Consider the following 22,297-nt stretch of genomic DNA (forward strand, 5'->3'; position numbering starts at 1 on the left):
GGGCGCCTCTATCCTTCGGATCGTGTTTCCTGAAGCAGGGACTGCAAAACTAAATAATCCAGGGAGAAAAATCATGGCTATCACCAAATAACTCAGAGTTTCCCATCTGCAAATTATGAACTTTGGTAAGATGCCGGGCTAATGCTGTATCTCAAGCCGACTTACCATAGCTGCCTCGTCTCTTTTGACCCACCCCTTTCAATGGCACTCCTGTGCTGTGACAAAAACATCTCTTTAGCCTTAGAAAGTTCTTCTCGAAAAGGTAGATCTGTTGACCAAGAATTTAGAGCTTGCATCAGTGAGCCAAGTTCAGAAGACTTTTGGGTCACCCTCCATTGTCCTTGGAGAATTCACTATAGACATGGGATTTTGGTTGGGGGTGGAGGAATGCATTAGAAAGGAGAGCAACTTTTCCATAGAACTTCTCTTTTATGACTTTAAAATCCCCAGGGAATTTCTGGGAGCAAGTGGCCATGTTTTCTGTTTGGGAGATGGTGGGACCCAGGTGTCAAAATATTTCTTCTTGGTTATACTATAGATTAGGGGTAGAGCTGGGGCTAGATTATAAGGCCTCCAAACCCTAGTCCAGGGGCACGTAGCCAGAGCATAGCTCAGCGCCTTGGCATTCCATCCACACTGTAATCAGTTTGTGAGTCTGCTCTTCGTAATAGGATCATTCCATCTCTATTAGCCGTCATTCTGCTTCATGCTTCATTATTCCCTGGAACCCTCACTGCTGCTGCTTTACCAATTCCTATTGTGCTTCAATTATTTGGAGCTAAGATTTGAAATGCCAACCATTTCCCTTCCTTGTCTGTCTGGATTGGGCCCCTATACTATGCCAGGCCTCTCCTTCCCCTGCTCATTTCTTTGCACAGCACTCAGATCACCTCCCTTTTGATAGCCTCACAAAGTGAAGAACTCCTTCTTTTCTTTTTCTAGGGACTATAGGTTAAAACATTTGTTTGGCTCCTCTTCTTTTGTTTTTAGCAGAGGGTTTGCTTTTAATACTCCAGGATGATGGGAAGTATTCTCTCTTTGCTGGAAAAGACACTATAGAAATGAAATATGTATTGCACTTCTCTACTCATTTGATTATCTTCTTCCCCAAAGCAGTTTAGCAAATTAACATCGAATCTGTTTTTGTTTCTTAATCAAAGGAAGAATTATAGCTGCTCAATTGTTCCCTAGGTTCCTTGCCTAACTTCCTTTTCCCAGAATGATTTGTCCATAAAATAAGAGGGAAGGAGGAGAGTCGCTGGAGAGGATTCTTGGTTCTTCTGCCCGATGACAGGCAGATGGCTTGGTGAACAACAGGTCTGCTTTGGGAGGCACAGTTAGCTGTTTGAGTCTGTTCCACTATTTGTTCTTGAGGAGTTATAGAGGAAAAATGAAAAGGTCACAGACTTGCTCTCATTGAGGGGTTTATTGGTACATGACTAGACTATTCTAGAAATAGCTTTTATTAAAATATTACCTTGTCCGAGATGATTCTTAGTGGGAGGCATTCTGAGAACTGGTTAGGTAGCTGCTTTTGGTCCAAAGCTAGAAATAGGAACAAACAAATTATGAACACTGGGAGTTGGAATCTTCCTCTAAGGAATAGGCTGGTTTCAAAACAATAACTGAAATAATGGCTCCTCGGTGTCTTATCATGGTGTCTGAAATTCCACCGTTAGAAATGATTTTCTTCAAGGCTTGGTGATCTCCAAGGGTCTCTTTGAAACAGTAAATAACTACTAGGAGTTGAAATATCCTAAGTTGTTATCAACACTTTATAGCACAACTATTCTCTTAGGGACCTTGACAATTCAAAAATAGACCAGGGCCCAGCTGAAATGCAACTTAGTTTAGGCATCTGGAAGTTTTGGGGAGTCCCAGAAACAGAAAAAGTATGGAAAGTACTGAAAAGAGAGATAAGTTAAAAATGTCACCTGCTTCTTAATTTTGTTCAGGGCTGGCCGTGTCTTTATGTTCTGTATTCATAGCAGCTGGTGGAGAGACCACAGAAAATAAAAACAAACCAGTATTTCCAGGATTCTGTCATTTTGCCAGTCTGCCAAGTAGACAGACACTGTTGATGATTTGACCGTAAGTTCCGGCTGGAATGCCTCTCAGGCCCTGTCTGGTTCTATGTAGCCATAACTGTGGAGGAAGTCTGGGGATTGGAGTGGCGGGAAGCCCGATGTCCAGACCCCTGTCTCCTGTTGCTGGCTACATCGTCAGTCTCACCACATGATTTCAGGACAGTCCCTTCCCTCCCTTCTTTGGACCTTCATTTCACCATAAGCAGATGAGCCATGGACGTTGCAAGGATTGGGAGAGCTGGAGGGGACAAAAGAACAGAAGGGGGGAATATTCCAAATCTGATGTCAACCAAGGACTGACAAATCCCCGGATTATGAGATGATGGGAACAATGTGAAGCTTCTGTTGGAGAGTCCAGAAACTTCATGGGGAAAGGAAGCCAAAGGAGAGAGGGAGATTCCCAAAGCAGTCCGGCACATGGTGTTTTATGTTCTACTTCTGCAATATTGTGATATTTGGTCTTAGTCTGCGGTTCATGGCTCACAGCTCCCAAACCCTTGGAATTTCCTAAGTGTTGAGAGTGATAAAGGTGTCTTTTGTTATGTGAATGAGGTGACTTTTGGAAAGCACTTAAGGACTGGACTGGTTGTCAGTAGAGCCAAACACATGATTAGAATGTTGGAACTTTGAGTCCTACCTGCTAACCAGGGAACAGGGAGGGGTTGAAGGTTGAATCAGTCAATCAAGCCCATGTGTTGAAGCCTCCCTAAAAACCCTAAAGGCTGCGTTCAGAGAGTTTCTGGGTTGGTGAGCACATGGCGATTGGGGAGGGTAGCACACCTGGAGAGGGCAAGGAAGCTCCGTGTTCGTTTTGCCGTACCTCGCCCTGGGCATCTCTTCCACTCAGCTGTTTCAGAGATCTATTTATTATTTTGTAATCAACTGGTAACCAGCAAGTAAAATGTTTCTCTGAGTTCTCTGAGCAACTCTAGCAAATTAATGAAACCCAAGGAGGAGGTACTGAGAACCTCTGATTTATAGCCAGTCAGTCAGAAGTATAGGTAGCCACTTGGGTTTGTGGCTGGTGCCTGAGTTGGGGACAGGGACGGTCTGGTAGCAGGGCTCTCTTAACCTGCGGAACCTGACGCTCTCTCTGGACAGGTAGTGTCTGGATTGAGTTAGATGATCAGACACCCTGCTGGTGCCCCAGAATTGCTTGGAATCTCACACAGATACTGGAACTGATTTCAGAACACCTATTTAAATTCTGTGTGTGAATCTGAGACTCATTCAAGGTGCTAGCTTGCAAATCATCAAGACCCGAGTTTACATAGCTTCCACAGAGCCACAGAGAAGTCATGCTACTCCTTCCTCCTGCCCTGTAGGAGCTGTTGGAGGAATGACACAGATGGAAACTCCTGCCCACTAAACTTCATTCACAGAACTGGACTGTTCCCTCACTTAGCTACATGCATTCCATGATTCCTCAGGCTGGGCCTGTGAATGTGGCTGGGGAAGTGTCACTCCCAGATGAACAGTTTAACTAGGTAACCGGGGATGAACAGTAGGTAGGGCAAGAGTCAGCAGTACAATCCCTTGGGGGCTCCTGTGATCACTCCTAATTAGGAAGTGTCCCACATGGAGATGGTTACTGCCTTTGCAAACTGGAAAAAAATATTTATATGTATATATTGTATGTTTTTATAATTTACACACACACACACACACACACACACACTTGTTGTTATTTCTTTTTTTTTTTTTTTAGATTTTTTTTTTTTAAGTAATCTCTACACCCAACATGGGACTCAAGCTCACAACTCCGAGACCAAGAGACCAAGAGTTGCGTGCTGCTCTGACTGAGGCAGGCAGACCCCCTGTTGTTTTTTCTGCTGGGTGATTCTGCTTCCCTGATGCAATGCTAGGAAGCATATCCTCTGCCAATTAGCCAGCGATTGTTTTGACTCTTCCTTTGGTATTCCGCATATTTTATAATCTACATGAAATTCATGGGTTCTGAACCGTGGTGAGGCAGGGATTTGAAAGGGAGCGCTTTTGGCTGTGTGATGCAAATCTGTTTCTTTTTAGAAGGACAGGGGGCATTTGGATGGGACCTCTAGTGTTACAGCCAGGCATGGTAAAAACTGTGCCCAGAATTAGAAATGAGTGAAGCAAATTACCCAGAACTGGGGCCACCAGAGTCCAGTCCCGAACTTACAAATAGGTCACATTCTAGGAAGAGATGGACCTCTCCCAAGGGGCAGGAAAGGAGCAGAACCTTCAACAGAGAGGCAGGGGAACCTCCACATTCTCAACACGCAGGAATGGAAGAAGTCTGCTTCGTGCAATAATTCATCATTTCTCTGTCATGAGGGAAGAAACAGAAGTACTACTGAGATTCCTCTGTTTCTCTCAGATGAGAATCTTCAGAGGAAAAGAGCTTGAATTACTTTTCCCTTCCTGGTTGGTATGATGCTTCAGTAAAACCCCTCAAAGTACCAGCGTTGTTGAGCTGATGGAAATATACTTGACATTTAATCCAGTTCCTGTCCTACAAAGCAAAGATGGTGCCAGAGTGAGGAGGAGGTAGAAAGGGGAGCCAGAGTAGAGACCGTATCTTTTTGTATTGGTTTGGAGAGACAGCAAAGCTCTCTAAGGATGGGTGCTATTATTATTATTTGGTTTTGCCGTTGGCAGTGGCAAGATTAATGAGAACTCCGTTTCTTCCAGTCCACTCTACGTTCTGTACATTCTACTTCCATCTGCTGCCAAATCCAGAGCATACATTCCTTCTTAGCCCACACCCTCTTATTTCAATAAGAATCAATAAAACACAGTAGGGGAATGGCCAGAAATCTGATCCTCTTTACTATTTAACCTTAAAAGAGCTGTTTCTGCAGAAACCGCTGGGATTGCTGTTTGGTCCATGGTGGCACTTCTTGGATAAATGAATTCCAATATTTTGTTTAACTAACCAACTGAAAAGTTGGGACATTAAGCAAAAACTTACACTGGGCAAGAAAGACTGTGAGAGACTCTTTTTTGGGTTCTCCACCACATCCTGCTGTCCCCTCATGGGTATCCTGTACGCCCACCTCAATACCACCATCACCTCATCTGGGAAATTAAATATCATGTTAGAACTGGAAGGGACCTTTAAGAGAACCTAGTTCAAACCCATCATTTTACAAATTTGCAGACAGAGGGCCAGAATAGTTAAGAGACTTACCCAAGGTCATAGATATAAGCAGGGACAAGCCAAGACCTGAACCCAGGTCACATTGGCCTTGATCTTCTAGTTTCTTTATTACACCATGCCATTTGTCAAAATGTTTGGTACAAATGCCAGACAATTTCTCCTAAACTAACCTTGATTCCAGATATCAAGTTGTGGTCCGCTTTTTCTGGCTGCCTAAGGGAGGGTGGGATGTTGATTTGAGAAAAGTCCGTGAGCTGATGTCAGCCTGATTTTGAGTTTGAGCCAAAGCCTAATTAAATGTTTCTTGGTTACTATATTGTAGTCTTAGTGTTCTGGAATATCCCATCATTTCTTTTGGGCTCATTTCCCCACCTCTAAAAGGAGGAATTTGGGTTGAATTACCTTTAAGGTCCATTTTACTTTTAAAAGCTGTGGTTCCTCTAAAATCATTGTTAAAGGTCACCTCCACTCCTCCCCCCTCCCAGAATGATTCATGTTCAATAAAATGTGGTCTTTAGCATATAATCTTCCATTAGCCCTCACATGGGAGAAGTAGGGTTTCACTATGGATTCCTTTTTTTTTTTTTTTTTAAGATTTTATGTATTTGTTTATTTATTTATTTAGCACACATGAGCAGAGAGGAGGGGTAGAAGGAGAGGGAGAAAGAATCTCAAGCAGACTGCATGTTGAGCATGGATCCCAACTCAGGGCTCAGCACAGGGGTCAGCATGGGGCTCGATCTCATGATATTGAGATCATGACCTGAGCCAGAATCAAGGGTTGGATGCTCAACTCGCTGAGCCACCCAGGTACCCCTTCACTGTGAATTCTGTTTGCATCTTGAATAGTGCTGTAGTCTCCTGAAATTCCTTCGGATGGCTCAGAACCCCAGGGGATCCTTGGACCCAAAGCTATGGGGAAGCTGTGGGCAGAACAGCCAGGACTTCACCCATTCGTCAGGAACTACCCAGCTTCCCCAACGTGGATCTTGGCTGGGAACTAGACCAAATTCTTTCTAGTTGCCTCAAGAAATGGAAAACAGAAGAGGGATGCCCTGGGAGATAGCTCATGACAAGTGGGTCTGTCTGCCCCCTCTGCAGAGAGTGATGTCTACTTTCTGGGGTCAGCCTTACCCTGCTCTTCAGCAACCCCTGTAAGGCAGGGAACTCTGTCTTCAAATATGGATGTGGGCTCCTTTCACTTTAGATTCTCTGAATTTGTTAATCATAATTTAAGAGACCCACACACATAATGTGTGTGTCTTTAGTTCTCAGTGGTGGGGAGGAAATGGTGATTTTGTCGAAGTGTTGGGAGTGCCACCTTACCTGTGTTCTGTTTGTAAAGTATCAGAGGTTACTTTCCAAGATATCTTTTTGGCCTTTCCAAATTCTGCTCATTCACTGAGGTCAAATCATACCCAGTGTTAAAACTATCTCTGAAACAGCCTTGGGTTTATAATCAGTAACACATGATTTCGTTATTCTCTCTGCAGCTCTGGTGAAAGCTTCTTTAGAATAGGAAAAATGTTGCATACTTTTGATCTATCTTATGCCTTCTACATCATAATAGGACTTAATACATTGACTTAATATGACTTAATACATTGATAATATGATTTAATATGACTTAATACATTGATGTGTGATAATCAAGCAGTGGGACCAGGTTCTCCTGGAATCAGCCTTATTATTTTATAGTCTTGGTCTATGGAATTTATTGACCTATCTTTCAGGTTACACATACCAGACCTTCATGGTACTGGGTTTCACTCGTGGTGAGCACCAAATACTTTGAAACCTGTAAAGTCACAGATGCCGAAATTTCACCACAAGCCGTCAGAATCAAAATCTTCAGGGAGCAAGGCCTGGGTATATCTATACTTTTTTAAAGCTGCTTAAGTGAGTCTAGTGTACAACTGTGATCGAGAAATTCTGCCTTATGAAGGCCACTCTTTTATGGAACTGTGCCGACAGACGTTTCCCATGTATAGGTGTCACTCACAGACCCAACCAACAAAAGGAAACACAAACATCATTATGGTAGGATGGTATTAGGGTTGTGCCTGGGTACCCATGAGCAGGTTACATACGAGAGGAGGATAGCCTGGGGTTAATATAACATTGGGTACAGGGGTTCCTCATTGAAAACATTTTTTTAAAACCCTCCAACATAATGACCTTGGGGAGTGAGGACCAGAAGAGAGAGTAAAGGCTTATCAGAGAAGTGGAGAGACAAAGAACGGAGCCAAAATTATGGGTAAGTGGCCATCTACAGAGTGATTTTTAAGGGCCTATTGACTTAAAATTCCATCATGAAAAACTCATTCCTTTGGTTTAAAATTTTGTTTCTTGTTACTCTTCAAAAGCCTGTGAATGGCATCTGACTGGATTCATCATATCCTTACCTGAGAATACATTGCGATGGGATATGGAGAAAGATCCAGAAAAAAAGTGGGTGGAAGGCTGAGGAGCTCTTGCCAAATGAGGAAACACACTAAGCAGGGCATCTTGCAGACAGTGGCAGCTGGACAAATATTGACAGTTTGATTTGCTATCATTTCAAAGAAAACCGCCTGAAACAAAGACAGACTATTAAATGTTCTATATTTCCCCCTAACTGCCCTGCTGAGGTGAGGAGCTTCTTGGCTCTCCCTGGCCCATACGGCTAGCTCCTGAACTGAGAAGAAAGCAAAGGGAGAGCAGCCTCATCTCCCCGGGGAGGTGGCCTCGTGGTCTAGGCTGGCCCGAGAGTGAGGGCTCTGAGCTCCAGCCCGAGGATTTTCCTCTGACTCGCTGTGTGGCCTCCAGCCAGTCTCCAACCAGCTTCGGTTTCCTTGTATGTCAAACCAAGATAAATACCTAACTTCCCACCTCTCTGGGGCATTGTAAGACCTGAGGCTGCCACTTTCATTACCATTTGTCTAACGACCATAAGAAAAGAGCTTGTAGAGAAGTTTTCAGACTCATTGTTCTTACTATTAGCGTTATCCATCTGCTATGAGAGCTTGCAGAGCAGAGCACCGGGTAGAAAGAAGAATGTTTGGGGAGGGCAGGAAAATGGAGGACACAACAGCCCTCCAAAAAGCGGTGTTTGTAGTGGAAGAGAAACACAAAAGGGGGGCTGGGGTGCAGGAGAGAGAATTCTACAATTGGTACCAGATGCCATCAGAAGCTAATAACCTGACAAACACCGTCTTCATAAAACAAATTCCTTAAAAAAGGAAGCAAATGGAAATGCAAGCTAGTGAAAGAATTTGCAGCAGCTGCCCTAAAACCATTTCTCACTTCATAAACAGGTCTGGGTTTGGTGCCTTTTTTTTTTTTTCTTTTGCCTTGGTCTTCTTTCATGCCACATCCCCGCCCTCTAACACACTCCCCTGTCTCACTCTTCCTCCTCTGAGCCAATGTCGGAAGGGCTTCTTACACCAGTCGTCATAGCAACAGCAGTTAATGGAACCCCATTTTGATGGAGGGAGGCTCCTGTAGAGTGTTTGTTCTGTGTCTTATCTCAGCATGTATTTGTCCTCAATGATGACATGGATTAATTAATTGGATGGAGTCACCGGAAAACAGCACGTGCTATTTCACATTAATTTCTTGGCAACAGGCTGACACGAATGAGAACTTGTTAATGACTCTGTCTTCTAGTACTCTCTGCTGAAGAAATATGAATTTTTGCAGACATGAAGGAAGGCAGCATCTCAGAAACTTGGAGTTCTTTAGGCATCACTAATGAGGTGTACTGGTCTCATCCCATGAAGGATGGTCTGGTTTCGGGCCCCTTATCCAGACAGGCTCAGTAAAGACTCAGGACAAAGATTCATTTCCTATATTACATACCCAGTTATCAACATTGGATTTGGGGAGTTTGCATTAACAATTAATAGCCCCTACCCCCAATCTGTATAATCCTCCCTCCACCAGTCTCCATAGAGTGAATCAGAGGCATTCCATACCATTGAAGGGAATAATCAGAAGTCAAAAGAGTAAAAAAAAAAGCTTTTTTCAAACTACTCAACTCCAACACCTCTATGCTATAGCTGATAAGCATAGAAGGAGAATGTCACTGATGTATGACTTAAATGACTTAAATCCTATGGGTACAAGATAAGAAGCAGCAACTTTAGCATATTCCGATCAAATCCATCCTTTTTAGATGAGTACTTTTAAAATCATATCAATTATGTCAAGGTGATATGTGCGTATTCAATGACATTTTATTTTTCACTTTCTTATATTGTTTCCCAGCTTTTAAATAAAGTCGTTGACCGCTAACACAATTCTAGGACAAATAGGGCAAATTATGATGATGAGCCTCACAGTAGCCATTTTGGCTAATATTTACCACCGCTGGCTACAGCATCATGAGCAAGTAAATATATAAGAAAATATCTCATTGGTTTCCCCCACAAGACTATGATGGGGCATGATACTTATCATACCCCCCAGTACTCAAACCAATACCTTGCCAACAGTAAGTGCTCAGTAGATGTTCATTAGTGAATGAATGAGTAGGGCAAGGTGGTTGAATTACTGTTGGATGATAATATTTTTGTGTTTCAGATTCCCATCTGTCACTTTAGAATTAACAAATGACCCATCTTAACACCTGTTGATTTCCTTTGCTGTGTATGAGCAAATTTAATTCAGATTTTTCTTGTGTTTACTACAGCAAGGTTTATGGTGAATGTAAAAGTGGGCAAGAGTCTGTAATTGTCTTCAAGAGGTTCCTAATGTAGTTGGGAGTTTCAGCACTTCGGACATACTCAGATACTAATTGTCTTGTAGATCAAAGGATGAAAAAAATGAAAGAGCAAGCAGATGCACACATGACTATAATACAGGATGGAATAATAGAAGCGTTAGAAGTTATTTTTAAAAATTTCCCTGGGAGGTTCCAAGGAGGAAAATATCTGGAGGGGCTTCTTGGAGAAGAAAGGCATTTTAAAAATCTCAACAAATTGAACAAAGGTATAGAAATGGGAAAACCAAAAAGTATGGATGGAAAACAGAAAACAAGCCCCTGAGGGTGGGACTTTGGCCATTTGCTGTGGAGCAGTAGAGGGAATTAGTCCAGAATAATAATAACCCTGTGGGATATGTACCATTATTATCCTCTTCTTATGGGGGAAGGAGCTGAAACACTGGGGAATGAATAACTCAGCCATAGCACACAGGTAGTAAATGGTGGATCCAGGATTCAAATGTGGTTAGTGCCCTAATTTTTCATCTCTCTGGTTCTGCCTTGGGAAGAGGATAATGCTTTTTTTTGCTCTATTGCATCTTTGTTGCTGTTGTGGTCTAGACCTGAACCTGGAGAGTTTAACTCTCTCTCCCACTCCTGGCTGATGGACCCTAGAGGTCCAGGCAGTGGTCCTCCTCTGCTGGGATGATGTCCTGGAAGCACCTAGCACAACGTCAGGCATGTGGCAGGGATTTAGTATGTGTGAGTTTCCTCTTCCTGTCGTGGGCTCAATTTCTGATTAGCACATGCTGATTTTCATTGGTGGGGAGTGCCATGGCTCCAGTTGTAAAAAATATCTCCATAGCAACCAGTAAATAAATGTTGCCTTTTCTGCCATCTCAGATACCCAAACCCTTCACACCCAGGGCCCTCTGGGATCAAACAACTAAAAGTTCAGTGCCTGACACAACCAGCGGCCCCAAGGATTCACTCCTGACCTGGGTCTACTCTGTTTGTTTGGGACCCAGAAATACTGGTCATTAAACATTTTGAGGATTGCTCTCTGATCCAGCCATTTCTGATGCCATCCAGAGCTCTTGGAACACATTCCTCACCTTTCCCTGTCACCATGGTGTCCTCCTAAAAACGTCATGGAAAGTCAGTTAGTCATTCACTTTTTGTTAGCTGATATTGTTCTTGTTTATTTCATGTCGCATGGTTCCAGGTCCTATAGAAGGAGGTGATGAGCTCAATGTAGGTTTTGGAGAAAAATCATTCTCTTTGGCTTAGAGGCACTTTCCAGAGGAAGTTGCCAAGTCTTTGCTGCTGCCTGCTTGTCCGGAGTCAGTCTAAGATGTTTTTGTTTCTGTCGTCCCCAGCTGTGTCCATCGGCCCTGTGGGGAGCAGGGCAGCTGTGCGCCGTTGCTGCTTGATCACACGGAGATGGTGAACTGTACCTCTGGTGGCCCAGGTCACATGAAGTGTGCGATTACCTGTCAAAGGGGGTTTGCCCTTCAGGGCAGCAGTGGGAAATACCTCAGGCCGGTGCAGGTGAGTTGGAAACCCGTGGTCATCAAGACCGAGCTCCTGGGGAGGGAAAGTACTTATGCTCCTCTCCCTCACTGAGTGGGGGAAGGGCAGATTTTAAATCACTTGGAAGGAAAGAGGGGGCCTCTAACGAGCAAGGAGAGCATAGCTTCACAGAAAGGCAAGGTGCAGTTCCCATTAACTAGGCTGTCAGTTTCTCTCATGCTGACAGCAGGTAGGGACGCTTATCCTGTTCTCCTTCTCCTTTCCCTGTCGGAAATGACAGTCCCGCTTTTGCCTTCAAGATGCGAACTCCACAGTTTAAACTTGCCCACAATTTGTAAGCAAGATAGGTTGTAATCAGCTTGTGTGTGGCTCACGGTTTGACCCCCAGCCCTCCTTCTAAGAAGGCTGGAGAAAGAGTCTGATTAGAGTAACAAACTTCTGCTGAGGTGGGGATTATAACGTCACTCTAGCTTTGGCCTAATTTTCCGCATTTCTCCAAACTACCATAGCACCATTTCTAGCATTTGGAGGTAGTAGAATATATTGGTTAAGAGCGTGGCTCAGGTGACAAACGCAGAGTGAAATTTTGGTTCCATTGTCTATTAGTTGTATAATTTTAGGTAAAAACAAAGAAAAGAAACTAATCTCTTTAAGTGTTCTTCCGTATTTGTGAAATAATGAGGACAGACGTATTTATGTCATTGAGTCACAATGATGACTGCTGGGAAATAACTGGAAAGTTTCCAGCTAAATGACAGACACGTAGCTCTCTGTTCAGCTGCCATTACTATGAGCATGATAATGTATTCTCAACTAAGAATTCTGTTTTCCATCCTTCCTTTGGAGAACTTTCAATACTCCACAGAGGAACTTTAAACTTGAAATCAGCTGTTTGAAAACATGACCATCATATGAGACAGAGAAAGGATATATTAGGGAAAAGATAATGGTGCTTGAGGAAAGAACAAGAAAGGCGTGGTATGATGAGGAAAGAACGGATGCATGACTGATAGGCCGGTATCAGTGGTGCGGAAGATTGGAATCATTTGCATTTTGTACCAGTTGAAGACTTAGCAGGTGGTAGATTCTTAGAGGAATGTCACTTGCTTGGAGATGGTCTGAACTCAAATGTACAGTTGTTGGTTTCAGGTGGTTTAGGTTCTGCACAGAGATAAACAGTTTTGATAGTCCTGGAGACACCAACTCCTTAGTCTCTCGTGCTTTGGTCAAAAAGGCAGCATTCTTGGGCACCTGGGTGGCTCAGTGGGTTAGGCCTCTGCCTTCGGCTCAGGTCATGGTCTCAGGGTCCTGGGATCGAGTCCCGCAAAGGGCTTTCTGCTCCGCGGAGAGCCTGCTTCCTCCTCTCTCTCTCTGCCTGCCTCTCTGTCTACTTGTGATCTCTGTCAGATAAATAAATGAAATCTTAAAAAAAAAAAAAAAGGCAACATTCTTGTCCCATGTTCTTCACCGAGCTTAACTCATACTACAGGAGAGAAAGAAAGAATGACCCCCAAAATAGGGACTGAATACATTTGTGTGATAGGTAAGGAGAGGGAGAGGAGAAAAGGGAGTGTTTGCAATGGGTTACAATTAGGAGCACAGTTAAGACAAGATGGATAACACTTAATGGAGCCAGGATAAAAGCCAGGCAATATATGCGAGTTTGAGACAGATTCTGTAAGCGATCACTATGGTTTGAGCCAGGCTTGCACGCTGTGGTAAGCGTGGGGGCAGTCTGGGTGGGGAAGAGGAAGGTGAGCGCTCACCGTCTCCCAGCCATATGGTGGAGTCAGCCAACACGCCCTCCAGCTGACTTTGCTCTTGTCACCTGAGGCCAGTGGGTGCTGGGTGTATAATTTCCCTAAGGAAATTATACAATCCCGGCTCGTGATCACAAGACAGTGGGGATATTTGCTTTTTGTTGACATAAGAACTGAAACTAAACAGAAAAATGTGTCTGGCTTTGACTTGGGTCCTTCTGGCAGGCATCAGGGAAACACTGGGGAGAGGGAGGAGCAGCTGGCCAGGAGTGGGTGTCGGGGGTGACAGGTGCTTTCACCAGTCATTTGACCTTGGGCTTCACTGCCACTGTGGTCTCTTGGCAGGAGGGCTGCTGAGCCACAGAATCTCCCCGCACTCTTCGACCTGTGGTAACCCATTGGCTGGAGGGACGGCTGTGCTCTTTCCCAAACAAGCCATGAGCTTCCAAACAAGCCACTGAGCTTCTCTCAGTCCCGGCTCACTCTGTCCCCCTCACTCCGGACATGTTCTTCTCCCCATGCCCTTGGCAGCTGGGAAGTCCTGCTTGTCCTTCACAGGCCAGGTCCCGTGTCACCTACTCTGGTAGGCGGAGGGCCAGTTCCTCCAGCACCCATTGTGCCCTCTCCCAGAGCAAGCACCTGCCTATGATAGGGCTGGCTCTTTCGACATTTTCATGTTTTCTTTCTTCTTGGTCCCCATTTCGTACTTTTGTTTTATCGTTTCCATTCTTTGTATTATATTCTCGCAAATCATTATAGACAGGAGTAGGCTAGAATAAATAACAATATGTATCTCTTGCATTTTCCTTCCGTATTTACCTTCCTCCTTTCCTCCTTTCCTCGTTCTCTTTCTCCTTCTTTCCGTTCTTCCACCTTTAGTTTTCCAAGCCATTGTTTCAACCTGTCATTTGCTCTGCTGGTAGATGATTAGTTCCTGGAGGATGTCTTGTTTATCCAAATCTAGACAGAACCTGGTCCTTCTAGGTGCTCAATAAATGTCCCTTCGTTTATTTAGTGTTGAGGAACTCTAGAGCTACCCCACAAAAATGACAGGCTCAGGGAAAGGGCTGGAATCTTTCCAATTTCACTACAAGATTTGGAAGGTGCCTTGTACGTATTGATTCTCAGCTGTTCTTAGATACTGTGCACCATTCTCTGTGGAGGTAATTATGTTCAGGACCATTATCATGCAGGCTCCCAGCAGGAAATAGGTGACATGCTCTAACATGGGTAATTTGAGGGAATTTAGTACAGGGACTAGTTATGAAGCTGGAGGCAGGATACAGGGAAATTACAAGGAGATGGTGCAGAACCCCAGGGTCAAGAGTGACATCACCCGTAGGCCTGAAGAGTTGATTTCAGGGAGCAGGGGACAGAAACCACGGGAAGAGAGTGCAGGAGAGGATAGAGAGGGCTGCCAAAGGACAAAGCCAACCAGCAGTAACATTCTAGGGAGGGAATAGGAAGAATAAGTGCCCAGACCTCCCTTGCCCTCCAGGTCCTGCAGTCTCCCGCCAGCGTGTCCCAGGTGCTAGGCCCGAGCACAGCCAGAGGCATGAAACCCACAGGGGCACAGAGCCTGGTGGAGAAGGGCATAGAGTGATCCAAGAGCACATGGGAGGCAGCTGAGAGTTGGCCTGGAGGAGTGTCTCCCGTTCATGGTTCTCTTACACTAACAGGGATGGTCAGCAGCCGCCTACCTGGGTATTGAAGACAGTATATCAAGCCAATATCAAGGCTCCCTCTAAGGAGGGAGCAAGGCAAAATCATTTTTACCTATTTTGAATGTTTGCACGAATCATCAGCAGGACTCCTCCAAAGTCTGGAAACTACATTGATAAGCCTTTTCATGTGAACTTGATGGAAGAAAATTCTCTGTTTCTAGAAGGAAATTCTGCTCACATGTTCCTCTGGGCACTGGGACCGGACTGTGAGCTGCATGCCCCTTGATTGTGGTGTTCCCGACCCATCCTTGGTGAACTACGCAACCTTCTCCTGCTCGGAGGGAACAGACTTTCTGAAACGCTGTTCAATCTCCTGTGTCCCACCGGCCAAGCTTCAAGGTATTGTCAGCCAACTGGGAACCGAGTGCAAGTTCTCTCCAGCCCCTCTCTCTCGTTGCGGGTACTTTAGGGATCTTTTCTTCACCCCAGTACTCTTCCCATTGGCTCTGCCTTGCCACCCTCTTCTGAGAACACCACCAAAACACCAAAGGGACACACCATTTTTATCCTGATGACATGCAAGGATGCCTGGCTCAGAGCTCATGAATGAAAGACATGTAGACTTCCCTGTTTTTATTTGATTGTACATCCTCTGGAATCAAGCTGACTCACGGTGGCCTGATCACAGGAAAAATATATCAGGCATATATATATATTTTTTAATTTACTATTTACAACCTTCCTATGAGTTAGGTGCTTTTAGTTCTCTTTTATAGATGAGAACAGAGTTCTAGGAGTTGTCCCTAGCTGTGCTGCTAGTAAGAGCTAAAGAGTAGGGTAGAAGGGTAGAACCTGCTCTGACCTCACACCTTGCTCTTGTCCTCTTCTCAGACTCTGGTGTGAATCTCTTAGTGACCCAGGAGGCTCGTTCCAAATGCAACTTCCTGAGCCTAATGTTGATAGAGTCTGACTTAGTAAGTCTGAGGTGACGCAGCTGTGGGAGGTTCCTGGACTTCCTTTGGAATAACCGTGAATTACACTGAGGCATAGTGTAGTGTTTTAGTACAGAACTCTGCATCCCAACTGCCCAAGTTCAAGCCCTGCATCTGCCCCCTATTAGCCTGGCCAAGTTGCCTGAACTCAGTTTCCTCATCTGCAAAGTAAGAGATAATGAGTTGTTCGAGGTGTATATGGGTATTGTAAAATGCTTCAAATAGTGCAGGGCATATAAAAAGCACTATAAATATGTCCTCTGTTATTATTATCATGTTTTCCATGACAAGGTCACTACTGTATTTTTATAATTTATAGTTAGGAAGTGAGGTCATGATTTGTTGAGTAGCCATTCTTTGATTCAGGGAATGAAGGGGAGGTCAGGGAATAGTTATCCGATCTCTGTTCTGTGTAAGAGATCTCGGTGGATGCTTGGCGGTTAAAAAGAGATGGGATGAGCCCTGGACCTAAGAGTCAGAGAATCTGCTCCGCCAAGATTTGTGAGACTTTGTGAGAACGCTGACGGGTTTATAGGTTTTTGTTCTTTTCGGCTACACGTTGATTTCTGGACTCTCCTTTGAGCCTCCTGTACTTCTCTTTCCTGGGCTCAGGACTGAACCCGTGGCTGACCTGTCTTGAAGATGGGCTCTGGTCCCTCCCCGAAGCCTACTGCAAGTTGGAGTGTGACGTTCCTCCTGTCATCCCAAATGCCAGTGTGCTCCTGCCCCCCTGCCCCCAGCGCAGCCATGACGTGGGCTCCGTGTGTAGATACAAATGCAAGCCGGGCTACTACGCCGTGCCGAGTGCGGACAGCAAAGTCAGGAGGTGAGCTGGCTTGTTCCTGGGTCTCTGTGCTTCTCTCTACCCTCACACTCTCATTTGTAAATCCTCTCCCAGACTGTTGCTTTGGAAATAATATTAAGACCTTCTGGGTGGGCCATTGCTTATTGTGTTGGTTTGTTTTTCTGTATAATCTCTCTTCACCTGCATGGGCATATTCCGCAGTCACACAAGCAGGTTGACCAGGTGTGCTTTCTGGAAGGCTATTCCTTCCCATAGGATATCGCACAGCCTCACCTCGGTGATTTCAAAAGAATCTCTGCCCTAATTATCGTTGTCCTTGAAAGTAAGTGTTGAAACCTTCTCAAGTGTTGTCACCTGAATCCAGCCATGAGAGGAACATCCTCATTGGGTCGGTTGGGAACTTGCGATGGTGGCTCTGGGAGACACCACCTGCGCTGGTCCCAGTCCAGCCACTTATTACCTGTGTGATGCTGGGACGGTTTCCTTCTCTGCCTTAGACTTTCTCATCTGTAAAATGAGGATAGTAACGGTAATATCTACCTGATAGGGCTTGGTGTAAGGACTAAATATATTAATCAATTAATAAAATATAAGGTCTGGTAAATTTATTTATTTATTTATTTATTTATTTTTAAAGATTTTTAAAATTTATTTGACAGACAGAGATCACAAGTAGGCAGAGAGGCAGGCAGAGAGAGAGGAAGGGAAGCAGGCTCCCCGATGAGCAGAGAGCCCGATGCGGGGCTCGATCCCAGGACCCTGAGATCATGACCTGAGCCGAAGGCAGAGGCTTTAACCCACCGAGCCACCCAGGCGCCCCTGGTAAATTTATTTTTAACACATGAAATATATGAGCCATTCATACTATTGTAGTCTCTCTGCTTTCTCCCTGCTGGACTTCCTATGTTGGTACTCCTAGACCAGGAAGCCAGGGGTGCCTTTCTTCTGATCTGAAAGAACAGAAGGAAAGGCTTTGAAGAGAGTCATGCTGGGCTTCAAATCCCAGTCATCTTCCCTTTTTATCAGCTGAGTAACCTCAGGCAAGTTACTTAACTCTTTGGGTCTCAATCTCCTTGGTAAGTTGAGGATAATGCCCACATCAGAGGCTTGAGCTGAAGATGAAATGAGACGATCACATCCAACCCAGAGTCTGCCTTGTGCCGATTGCTCAATATACGGTTTCAGAAAAAGGTTTTTCTGAACAAAAAACAAACAAACAAAAAGCTTTCAGAAAAGCAAACTCCTTGTACTCAGTAAAATAGTAGCTATTCTTTCCCTATCATAAATTATGTCCATGTAGGACAAAATTCAGTTCATTTCTTGCAGGACTTAATTAAAAGTCTGTCCATAGTAGGTTTTTTTGTTTTTTGTTTGTAAAGATGGTTTTTGTTTTTGTTTTTTGAACTAACAAGATCCCAGCTGTGGCATTACCAATGATGCCAAGACACACAAGCTTTGCTTGTAAGTTAAAATTCTCTAAGGGGACAGAAGAATATCAGGAAACTTGCTCTCTGGCTTGCATGTGCCCTTCCCCCCACCATCTTACTATGGGGTGGATTGAGTCTGGCTTTGCCCAGCACCTTGCTCTCCAGAGAAAGCCCAGGCTTCTATGTGGGAGGGAGGGGAGCAAGTCAGGGGAGAGCCAGACTGATGAGAATATGAATAATACTGATGAAAAATTCATAAGAGGCAGCACTCTGGTTCAGTGGACTCTAGCAGATATAGTCAACAGTTTTTGACAACCGAAAACACATTTGCATGTGATTTTCATAGGACCTAGATCAATTTGCATAGGTACCCATTGATAGGCAATGAGGACCCAGGCCATCTTCAAGCGCTAATGGGATTACAACTCCTCTAAAGCCCGCTGTTTTGGGGCTTTCCCCACCTCTCATTTCTTGCCTTCCCTTAGACAGACTTGCAGCTGACTCAGGTGTCCGCAGAACAGAGCAGCAAAGAATAATGGAGGTGGAGAGAAAGTCTCCGGACCAGAAGAACTGAGGGAGGAGGGATGATTTCCCGCTCCCTCGGCCCACGGCTGTGATGGGAATGAGGCTCCCCCCCAGAACAGTAGGCTCTCTGCCTTACCCTGCGCCTCGGACACGGGCAGCTGCCCCAGCCCCGGCAGGGGCACACAAAGGCCATTTGTTGGCACAGCTTTTCTGGTTGAGAAACTGGGAGCTTGCAACATCGGCATCGGTTTTGGCATAAACATTTACATTCACAGACACTACGCTGAGGAAAGATTAAATTATTTACCACACTGTGTAAACTGATTTAAATCTTAGTTTACACCTGTTTACATAGCGGGCGGCAGATTGGTCATCAGAAGTTTGCAAGTCAGGCGTAAATCACTGTCACTTGCGGCTTCTGTTTACCCAACGAACTATGTCAGCCTTGTTCCTCGCTTGGTGGAAAGAGCCCAGAGTTATACAAATAGGGCTCTAAATTTCTTTCTAGGACATGCAAGCAGGAGAAGAAGAAATTGAGAAAAGTGGGCAGGGAGATCAATCCAGACGGAACGGGCACATGCTAATTTTATGCAGTTCCTCGAGGAGTGGAAAAAACCCGCTTAAGGGTCAGATTCGTGGCTTGTTGTCTGCATGACTGAACAAACGACTCAATATCCACATGTCTCAATTTTTGCATCCATAATGTGAGGGGTAGGAATTTCCATCCAACAGTGTTATTTTGAGGCTGAAAGGAGGTAAATGTTCTAGAAGCATTTTTATCACCTATGATGTTTAATATAAGTACCACGTATTGCTTTTTGTTCATTTCTTTTTATTTATTTACTTTTTTAAAGATTTTAATTATTTATTTGACAGACAGAGATCACAAGTAGGCAGAGAGGCAGGCAGAGAGAGAGGAAGGGAAGCAGGCTCCCTGCCGAACAGAAAGCCCGATGGGGGGCTCGATCCCAGGACCCTGGGATCATGACCTGAGCCGAAGGCAGAGGCTTAACCCACTGAGCCACCCAGGCATCCCTGTTCATTTCTTTTTAAAACAAGGAAACAGCTACAAAAATGTCAGCAAGTACATTCCCTTCCTGCTCTTCTCAAGTCTATCAAACGTTGTTTCAAGAGAAAAGAAAGACGAGTACTGGATCTGACTCTTCTCTTTGGATCAGCCCATCTAAGTTTTGTCCCATTCAGCTCAGAGGTGGCCTGGAGGGCATAGCTGCATTTGGCAAGTTCATTACATGCACTCTCTGTGCTGGTCTGAGGAGACACATGCGAAGAGAATCTAGGCTCCGACATCCAGGAGCGCACAGCCTCTGTGCTCCCACCTACATCTGTTTTATTTTCCCTTGAAGCATAACAGAGGAGACAGCTACACCTCACCCCTAGATTCCTGGCCCCTTCTTCCCAGGATGTGAAAGTGGCACTGCCCACCCTGGATCTAGTCCCTGAGGACGGGGAAGTGCAATGGCTTAGGCCTGGGTCAGGGACTCTGACCTTGAAGTCCAGGCTGGAGTCGGCATCACCCAAGTCCAGTAGATTCCCCAGAGGGAAACTGAGAAGGAGGGTAAATGGATATTGGTGGAGCCAAAAAAAAAAAAAAATCAATAAAACAAAAATAAATATCCATTATATAATATAGCTACCCAGCGCTATAGCCATATCATGAAATAGCCTACTACCATCGAAGATGTTTGGAAGAATATTAAAGACATGGGAAAACATTCACAATACAGTGTTAAGTGGATAAAAGCAAGAAAGGAGCTGTTATAAACGTTATAGTCTCTACTTTTCAAATTAAAAGAATATTTTATTACTTTTATGATAGCTAGAAATGCTTATGATATTAGTAGTCGTAATCTCTAGGTAGTAGGCTTATAGGGAGTATCTTTTCTTTTTCTGCTTATTTATATTTGCTCAATTTCTTGATTTTATGAGACAAATTGATAAACAGTTTAAAAACTAAATAATGAAGTGAGCAATTAAGAGCAGATTATAGCAATTTGTCAAGGCAGAGAGTAATCAAAGGAAAACTAGGCAGCTCTCTCTAAATAGGTGAACCCAGGAGAGACCAGCACTCCCAAGATGGCATGAAGAAAGGTACATGACCTTTCCACCTTATACGCAGATCACTCTATGTTTTGAGGACAGAACTGTCTTTATTCTCAAAGACCACCTCACACCTTTTCTCCTCCAGTCCTAACACCTCTTCCCAAACTTCCATCATATCACCTCACTCCCCAAAGTTAAGAGTCTACCCAGTGGTGGGCAAGCTAATCTATACCCCAAACACACACTCCCCCTTCCTGCTGTCCAAAATGAAGTTTGCCACCTTTGCTCTGGACCCCATCTCCTTTCTTGGGATTTCTCTCCATCCATTTACCTTCTTTCCTACATCTGAGGCATCTCTCTTCCTCTTGCCTATTCCTTCTCTTTCATTATGCTCAGGTTTCTCCCGTGTTGCAACTCAAACGAGCAGAACCTTTCCTTGATCCTCTGCCCCCGCCCCCAGCTACCACTCTATCTTTCTCCCTCCTTTCACAGTGAAACTTCTGAGAGTTATTTGTATTCACTCTCTCTAGCTTGCTATCTTTTCTTTCCTTCACCCTTTGACATTCATGTTTTTACTCCTGGATCCTTCTGCTGCGAAGTGCAGTGAGTCCTCTTGGTCCTCAGGTTACTTGAGAATATTTGGTTTAGGTTGTGGTCACTATGAGAGAGAGGTGTGGGTGTTGAAGCTCTCCATAATTTGGTGTGGATGTTGAAACTAATGATATCACTCATAGACGAAGAGACTCTTGAAAAGGGTTATTACTCACATAATGAGGTCTTCTGGAAAGTGAATGGGAGGATCTCAGGTTGACATTCAAACTACTGGAGAAACCAGGGAAAGGAGAGGGCCTGGGGTTTTATGGTGCTTGGGGACTAGGGCTTATGTCATGTGAACAGAACCTGTGTGGTTTGAACTTTCTGCTGAGGCCAAAGGAGGAAGCATCCAGCTTTCCAATAGGCTTGCTCAGATGTGGGAGATGTTGGGGCTTGAAAACTGTCACAAACATTAAAAATGGAGTCAGGCTTTTTTATTATAACATAGCTGGCTACAGTCTGCTTGAAACTTCTTCCTTGATTCTGTTCTTTTTCACTCCTTGATTTTCCTCTTTCTTCTCTATCGCTTCTCAATTTTATTGTCTAGCTTTCTCCCGTCTGCCCATTTCTTCAAAGTTGGTATTTCTCTGAGCTCACTTTTCTCTCTTGTTCTACACACTTGTCTGGGAAGAAGCTCATTTACCCTGTAATTTCATACATCACCCACATGCCAGTGGTTCCTACATCCACACCTCCTACTCTAATCTCTTCCCTTCTGGGCCATAAGGACCATTAGAACAACTGATTGTGGATATAGCCACTTGGATATCCCATCTGCATTTTAAACTCTTATTATCTAAAACAGAGCCTATTATATCTATTTCAAATATCAACATCCTCTGTGTTCTGTATGATTGGTCAGACCAAGAACCTGCACATAACTGGAGACTCTTCAGTGTCCTTTACCCCCAATCAAGCCAGTCATCAACTTCCATCAAGTGTTGTCTTGCTGACTCTCAGGTATGACCATTTCTCCCCATCTCTGTTGCCACTTCTCTGTAATATGCCTCCATCCTTTTTCACTCT

The 22,297-nt window shown here is 44.4% G+C and overlaps 1 protein-coding gene across 2 annotated transcripts in view; it reads left to right on the plus strand.

Moving 5' to 3' along the window:
• The window catches only part of PAPPA2 (pappalysin 2), a gene marked incomplete at both ends in the record, with an annotated part of 273,603 nt that overhangs the window by 183,905 nt on the left and 67,401 nt on the right, over positions 1-22,297 (plus strand). The window contains 3 exons of one of the 2 annotated variants that reach the window (XM_080824978.1): positions 11,290-11,461; positions 15,089-15,266; positions 16,472-16,685. In XM_080824978.1, coding sequence (XP_080681104.1) covers positions 11,290-11,461; positions 15,089-15,266; positions 16,472-16,685 — 564 coding nt within the window. The remainder of the gene's footprint in view (positions 1-11,289; positions 11,462-15,088; positions 15,267-16,471; positions 16,686-22,297) is intronic. The other variant, XM_080824979.1, reaches the window with a different exon arrangement.

Source organism: Martes martes (assembly GCF_963455335.1).
Source record: "Martes martes genome assembly, chromosome: 15".
NCBI lineage: Eukaryota > Metazoa > Chordata > Mammalia > Carnivora > Mustelidae > Martes > Martes martes.